Source organism: Oryzias melastigma, linkage group LG7, assembly GCF_002922805.2.
Source record: "Oryzias melastigma strain HK-1 linkage group LG7, ASM292280v2, whole genome shotgun sequence".
NCBI lineage: Eukaryota > Metazoa > Chordata > Actinopteri > Beloniformes > Adrianichthyidae > Oryzias > Oryzias melastigma.
In genome coordinates, this window is record NC_050518.1 from 26403464 (window position 1) to 26411750 (window position 8287).

At 37.5% G+C, this 8287-nt stretch overlaps 1 protein-coding gene across 5 annotated transcripts in view; it reads left to right on the forward strand.

The window, feature by feature from the left end:
* The first annotated feature begins 1810 nt into the window (after nucleotides 1–1810).
* ptpn11b (protein tyrosine phosphatase non-receptor type 11b) overlaps nucleotides 1811–8287 on the forward strand; it is a 61778-nt gene continuing 55301 nt past the window's right edge. For 4 of the 5 annotated variants that reach the window (XM_024293967.2, XM_024293965.2, XM_024293968.2 and 1 more), the window contains exon 1: nucleotides 1815–1951. In XM_024293967.2, coding sequence (XP_024149735.1) covers nucleotides 1938–1951 — 14 coding nt within the window. In that variant the 5' untranslated portion in view covers nucleotides 1815–1937. Of the gene's footprint in view, nucleotides 1952–8287 lie in introns of all 5 variants that reach the window. The other variant, XM_036212933.1, reaches the window with a different exon arrangement.

Sequence of the window (8287 nt, forward strand, 5' to 3'; positions counted from 1 at the left end):
CTTATTCTAAAACAACACAAACCAGTTAAAGAGGGCAAATACAATCAAACAAGAAGAAAAATTAAAAAAGCAATATTATTAAAGGAAATTCTGTAAGTATTGAACCTTTAGTTTATATGAATTTGACAAATTCATGAGAATAAAATCTAAAGACAAACTATAAATGTAAAAGTTTTGAGGTTTACCACATATATATGTCATTTGAATTGTGAAATTATAGATTTTACCTTCTATGTTGGTTGAATAAATTCATCAATTTAAAAAGATACACTTTACTCTCATTGAGGTTTGAAGATTGTTTTTTTATGACTAAGTACATATTCTTTTTTATTTAATTAAATCTGTAGAAATCCGGGGTTTATTTAAATCCATCAAAGCAAAACTAAAGAAGATCAACAAATAAAAAGACATTCATAAATTAATCAAAACTAGTTAGGATATTTAGTAGGGGTGTGTACTGTTAAGAGTCTTGCGATACAAGTATTGTGATACATGTTTCATGTGTATCCCCATATATCTCTATACAATACCAGAGAAGACTTCACTATTTTTTGGATTATAAATTAATAATTATCTGAATATGTATACATTTTGAAGTTAAACTGTAAAATACATGTTATTTAATGATCAAAACATTGAACACTGCAACTGTATCTCATAAACAAGTTGCTTTTACCCAAGCAAGTTCATGGTACTTTACTTTTGGTCAGTAAATATTTAAGTGGAAATGTGTTATTTCATTTACTGTAATTTTTCACCCGTTTTTGCGATCAATGTAATTCCGACAGATACTGAAGGGGAAAAGCGTCTTGTCGAGCCGCTTTACTCCTTCAGATTCAATCGCGATTGAAAATTTTTGATTTGAAAAGGTTGAGATGTCTAAGGTGTTAAAGCAGGGATGTCAAACTCAATCACGAGGGGCCAAAACACACTTTAGGTCGCAGGTCGAACAGGAAAAGCATTTATTAAACAACCTGAAACTGAATTTTTAAACCCGTAACTTTTTAACATAATTATGAACTAGATATATAGCATTACCTGTGATAACACTAGTGTGAATGCTGTAAGCTGAATTTGGTCACTGAAGATGCTGAAATTGATACCTGAAAACACAGAAGCTGAAATTTAGCTAAAATGTTAGGTAAATGCCAAATTAGCCTAAAACCTGAAAAGAAAAAAAAAACTTAGGTTAGCCAAAAATGCTATAGCATGTGGCTGAAATATTAGCTAAACTCCAAACAGTCTAAAAAAAAAACAACAAAAAAAAACAACAACAAAAAAAAGCCCAAATTAGCCAAAACTTTAAAACTGTAACTTTTTAACTTAATTCTGAATAATAAAAAGGCAGGAATATTATTCCAGAATAAATCAACTTAAACCTGAAGTAACTTTCAATATTTTACTCTCCATAAAAATGTATTTTGTCAAAATTATACAAGTTAGAAATAAGAGCAAGATAACATTGGGCCGTTAATAACAATAAAATAAAATAGTCTGAAGGGCCGAATAGAATTACCAAGAGGGCCGGATCCGGCCCCCGGGCCTTGACTTTGACACGTGAGTTAAAGGGTTAAATTCGTACATAATTTAATTATAAAATACAAAAGCCTTTGTACATTCGTATGTTTGTAGTGAATTGTTATGCATCACTGTAATCATAAAAACTAACTTTAGTAATTCTGTGTCCCGCCCTTCATGGAGTCTTAATTATAAGTTCACTGACACTCATAAACCGACAGGAATGGAAAGAGCTGCAGGTGTTGTTTTCTCTCTCTCTCTCGAAGAGGCGGCCTTTGTTTTGACAGGTAATAACCGGAAGGCGTGTCGGTGAGCGCGAGCTGCTGCGCGCGCGCTCCGCCCCGCTCTCAGTCCGCTCAGCGCCTCGGAGGACGGCAGTCAGAACCGCGCGGGGACACCTGAGACCTCCACACTCTGCTATGACATCACGCAGGTAGAGAAGAGCGTTCATTCTGTCGGTTCTGTCGCGCGCGGAGGAGGCTCGTGCCAGAGCTGCGCTCGCGGAGCAAAGACAGGGGCGCCGCGCGCGCGCTCTCTTTACTCGTCCCGTGTCTGTAATCGATCCCTTATCATTTCTGTCCGGTCGGTGTCTGGGGACGCTGGGACGGAGTGAGACCAACTTCCCGCTGCAGACGGGCGCACGCGCCTGCCCCATTGTGACCTTTGTGACCCTTCAGTCAACTTCTTCTGGTTCTTCAGAACTCTGTTCTGGCTCGTGTTTGATCCAGATCAGGAAACGGTTTAATGTTCCTGCTGGGTTTCCTGTTTGGATGATCCGCTTGGTCGCGTGACCTCTGCCGCGGGGTTTGACCTCCTCCGTGAGTGAAGGTGTTTCTGCTTCCAGCTCCTGATGGAGCTCCCGATCTGCTGCGTTAGCAGAAGCGGATCCTGTCGAGCCTGATGTGCACGGGGGAAAGATTAGGAAGCTGATGGGACAAACCTGGATCAGGTCTTCTCTTTCCAAACCTCCATCATCATAAAGTAGTCTATTTCAGTGTACAAGAATACTCAAGCGAGTACTTGAAGTTTACTTTTTATGAACTTTCTGAATAAGTATTCAGTCTGCACACTAGCTGGTCTATAGACTCCTCAGGTTTTTGAGTTTTGCACCTGATGAGCCTCTTGAAGTAAAGCAGAGCGTCCAGAACTCTTGTTGGTGTTTTCAGGGATTGTTGAGATAGTTTCTGTTAGAAAACGAGCCGTCTGTTAAACACCAACTCATGGTTGATCAGTCCTCTGAGTTTAATGTTTGATAAAACAGCTGCGTTCTAGTGTTTATTTATGAAACTCGGTCAGTGTTGTACTGTTGTATTATTGAATCCTCATCTGTTGTATTATTCTAGACCAGAAGTCTTCCACCTTTAACACTAAAACAGCCGTCTGGGTTCTCATGGACCGAAACTCAACGAGAGCCTCAAAGTTTCACCTCAAAGTTAGAAAAATACACGTATTTATGTTTTTGTGGCCATTAAGCCTTTATTAATAAAACATAACTTTGAAATGTTCTCTTTAATTGAATTTTTCTATATATAACAAATTTAACTTCTTTCACTTTTGACAATAACACATACAAGTTCCTTTCAAAATAAAACATATCCCGTGTTTAACCCTAGAAAACTTTCGCTATAAAAAGTTACACCATCACTTTTGTCAGGTAATTTTTACACAGAATAGTATACTTAATAAAAGTATTTGTTATACAACAAAATAGATCAAACTATGACAACTTATGATATATTAGAGCAGTTTTCTATGATTTTCTACCGTGGTTTATGTAACAAATTGGAAAATAAAAGCATAGGAGGATCCTAAAACATGCTCAAAAATGACGGAAAATGTAGGAATTTGGAAGAAAAAAAATCCTAAAAATTAAATAATGATACTGGAGACTTAGTCTTTGGTTCACTCATTCCTGGGGCATGTGAGACTTTACCCATGGACCCATGATACTCAGAAAAATGCAACATATTGGAAATTATGTCATTTGCTCAGCTGAGAACTTTTATTATAAGCTGCGTAGTTCAAAACCTACGAAAAAAATAGCTTACAGTCCAGAAAATACGGTGTTAGGCCAGGGGTCTGCAACCTGCAGCTCTGGAGCCACATGTGGCTCTGTTAATCCTCCACTTTGGCTCTCTGGTTAAAATAAAATGTTTCTGATTTTGTAAGTGGCTGTAAGTAGTGAAGTATACAAAAAAGGAAAGTAATCTATGACCATGTAATGCTCCAACAAGCAGTTTGGCTCTAAGAAAACCTGACTGAAATGTTTTGACAAATTTTAAAGGTAATATAGACAGTTTTTCTCTTTAAATCACTGCTGACATCCACTTCCTCATCGAGACGTGGTAAAGGATGTCTTTTATTTTGAAAGGTTTTCATGTGAATCTGTCAAAAATTTTAAACATATTTTTAAAAAAGGCTATTTTTATCTATGCCACAAATCTGTATTTAATTTGTAGTTATTATAATAGCAACAATTAAATATTAGTGCAAAGCAGTGTTTAATTTTGTAAAGCGTGATGTCAGACTTTGAGGGTCCTAATGGGTTGTAGACGGTGAGAAACCAACTCGAATGTCTCTTTAAGTGTTGAAGGTTTAGACCTCTGAGTTAGACCTTTCTGACAGATCAAAAATCTAAAAATGAATGAATTAATTAGGTAAGTCTGAAGTTTTCTTCAAAGCTTAAATTCTGTAAATTCTGGTTATCAAAGAAACAGCTGTGCAAACACATTGTGTAGAAAATATTACTTGGCTTTGTGAAGTGTGTTTTACGAGTATGGTTAACTACATTTTCTACTTTTTTGTGGTTATTCCCCATCAAAGAAACAATAAAGTAAAAATAAAATCAAAGCTGAGGAGCCACAGTGGAGGAATAAGACAGCTGCGTGAGGCTCAGGAGCCTCAGGCTGCAGGCCGCTGGTGTAGACATGTATCACCACAGAGCCGTGCTCCTCAGGGAGGACGTCAGCTCATCACTGCGAGCTGAGGAGGGGTCAGGATCGGTTTGTCCTCGCTGTCGTTCTCTCCAGCGGGTGGATGTGGGTGAGAGCTACCTGGGTCACCTGGATTGTTGACGGTGTGTTGTAGCACACTTTCCGTTGTGTCAGCGTTGTTTCTGGAACAGACCCGGCGTGTCGCTGGAGCTCCTGTCAACAGTTGGGAGCCGCGGGGTCGATAACCAGACAGGAAAGCAGCGGCCCGGGTGGAGGAATGAGATAGCGCCGCAAACATTTCCAGGACGGCCTCTGATCTCTGTCGCAGCTTTTTCCGGGCGCTTTTTTCTCCTTTCAGACGGTTGCACAATGCAAGCGCTGTGAGGACACCACGGCGGAGTTTCATCTGCGAACCACAAAACGTTTATAAAATGAGTTCTCTTCTCTTTAAGACTTCTCGGATGGACATTAAAACTTCAGGAACTCGCTTTTTATGTCCGTCTGCTTGCAAACTTTTCCTGATATTCTCCTTTATTTTAGCTGTGAAGCTCAAACTGTGGCTGAATAACGCCTGTGATTTATTTAACAAACATGTATATTTAAAATCAGTGGAATGTTTAGACCACATGTGTCAAAGTCAAGGCCTGGGGGCCGGATCCGGCCCTCCAGATCATTTTATTGTTATTAATAGCCTGATGTTTTCTTGAGCTTATTTCTAACTTGTATAATTTTGATAAAATATATTTTAATGGAGGGTAAAATATTGAAAGTTATTTAAGATTTAAGTTGATTTATTCTGGAATAATATTCCTGCCTTTTTATTATTCATAATTATGTTAAAAAGTTACAGTTTTAAAGTTATCAAATTTTAATTCTGCTAGCTTTTTGGACTATTTTGGCATTTACTAAGATTTTTAGGCTATTTTGGAGTTTAGCTAATATTTCAGCTACATGATAGCTGTTTTGGGATAATTTTGGCTTTTTAAAAAAAAGTTTTTTAGGCTATTTTGAAGTTTGGCTATGCTTTTCAGCTACATGCTAACTGTTTTGGCTAACCTAAGTTTTTCTTAGGCTAATATGGCATTTAGCTAATATCTTAGCTACCTATCAGCTTTAGCCTTTTCAGTTATCCTTTTCAGCATCTTCAGCGGCCAAATCCCTTTTACAGCATTCACACTAGCATCATCATAGGTAATGCTATATTTCTAGTTCATAATTATGTTAAAAAGTTACAGTTATTAAGTTTTAAAATGTAGTTTTAGAGTTCAATAAATGTTTATCCTGTTCGTCCCGCCACCTAAGGTGTGTTTTGGTCCCTTGTGTGATTGAGTTTGCCACCCCTGCTTTACAGGGATGGAGTTGCAGTCATTTATTAACCAGTGAGTCCCAGAGCCACTGTAACTGAAAGTCCTGTTGACTCTGTAAATGCAGAGGGTCACAAACAGCTGGAGCCTGGGAAACCAGTTGTTTTAAGTCCCGCTTTATGTGGTCCAATTCTTCAAATAAATCTGTGAGATGGAATTTCCTGCATTGTAATTATCTGAAATATTACGTGTTCTTGTGGAATTTTTCTTACCATAGGGGACAGATATGGAGAAGATTAAAGTTATAGCTGCATTTTTTAGTTAAAAAAAAGGAAAAATATCATGTCTATTACATTGAAAATCCACTGGATGCATTCTGATGCATCTACCTGCAGACAGATCCATGAACGTCTTTGTTTTCCTGGTCAGAGCTGGAATCTGGATCAGAACTGTACAGCTGGATAACTCTGATATTAATCGGTTTTTGTTGCACTGCTAAAGTTAGCTTTTGGGTGAGGTGCTGTAAGCTTGCAGGAGAGCATGTCAACAGAGAGCTCTCTGTTTTGGGTAATGAGAAGAGGAGGCGGGGTTGCTCTACATCAGGGGTCTGCAACCTGCGGCTCTGGAGCCACATGTGGCACTTTGACCCCTCCATTGTGGCTTTCTGGTTAAAGATAACTTAAAAAAAGTTTTTACATTTTAAAAAGTTAATGCAAAGTAAAAAGTGAGAAAGTAGTACGGGAGAAAGTAAGCAAACTCAAACTTTAACTTATAAAATATTTGAAGGAAATACCACATGTTGAACTACAACACTACAAGTTTTTGTGCGTCCTGTCCTACAGAAAATCAATAGACGTCAATAAGCACTTAATTATTTACTGTATTTTCCAGAGTATAAGTCGCATTAGAGTATAAGTTGCAAGAGCAAAAAGTTTCTAATCAAGAAGAAGAAAACCTTATATAAGTCGCTCTCGAGTATAAGTCGGAGAAAAGTCGGACGTTTCAGAACAAATCTGCCAAACCAAGCATAGCTAAAATAAAAAAATGAAATAAATACAAGAACACTAATCTTTTGATCTGTATAAGAAAAATATCAAAGTTTAGGAGAAAAACGATCAGATTCTCTTGCAAGTTTGTTTTGGACGACACTTCTTCTGCCTCTGTCTGAAGCCTCTGTCTACTTCAGATGCAGCGCCCTCTAGTGGTTGTTAGAGGAAACAACCGCTAAAGGACGACCAGTGTTAACTGGGGAAATAACAAATATATGAGCCTATCTATGTCAAGAAAACACAAATAAGTCGCTCCTGAGTATAAGTCTCACCCCTGGATAAACTATGAAAAAGTACTCCGGAAAATACGGCAGCTCGGATTTCTTTTATTTTTTTTATACATTTGTATTTGATGCAGCAACATCAGTAAAATTATCTGTATTTTTATTTAATCTCTGACATTACCCTTGCTAATACTACTAATTTTGCTGCACTGAGATGATCACATGTGGCAGGGTGTCTTTTATTTTGAAAGAAACTCACACGAACTTCTGTCAAAGGTTTGTAAAAAATAAGGCAATTTTCTTTTAGTGTTTATGTTTTATTCATGAAAAATGAACATGGTTCATTTATGTTTAACATAGTAGTAACAATAGTGTAAATGTCATGTTATTTTTTAAAGGATGAAGTAAGACTTTGTGGCTCCTACTAAGTTGAAGTCAGTGAGAAATTAAATCGAAAGGCGTCATTGATTAGAGAAAATTCATCAGAGTCCTAAGTGGTTTTGGCATCATTAGACCCGGTCTGGAATGACTCACAGACCACCTTCGGTTGCCGGTCTGGAGGTTTGGGGTCTGTGGTTGTCACTCTTCCTGTGGCCTGATGGCTACGCCCCCTACACTTGAACATTTTTGACTGATATTTACCTACCAAACAGCAACCAGTTTAAAGTTGGTTACTTACAGATTTCCTGTTTCGTCTGTTCAATCCTGGAGGAAAAGTTGTCTTCTCAACCGAAATGTGAAAATACCTAAAAAAAATATTACATTTTTACATGTTTCTGTCCAAAGTATTGATGTTTCTCAGGAGACCTTTAAACAAAACATAAATTATTGAAGAGCCTGCTATGATGAAGAAAATCTTGAAGTAAATCTCCTGGAGGACCAACACACCTTTGTTGAAGGTTCTCCAATAAAAGTTTGTCCTCCAAAAAGACAATTAAAAACTAGAAAAGTTGCATTACCTGTGATAATGCCTGTGTGAATGTTTTGCTGAAAGTAGTGGCTGAAGATGCTGATTCTTTTTGCTGAAAATGGTGTCGCATTTTAAATTGTTCTAGGGATTTGCTGAAAATGCAAACGCTATTTGCAAAATGCTAAATTTGCTAAAAGACTGGAAATTTTGAAGAACTATGAAAGAGCGCTGAAGTTGAACTAAATTTGTAAAATTGCTTAAAAATCCCTAATACATGTCAATGTTACAAAAATATTTAGTGTGTTCCATAGGGCTGGGAATCACTGGGTACCTCACGATACGATACGCG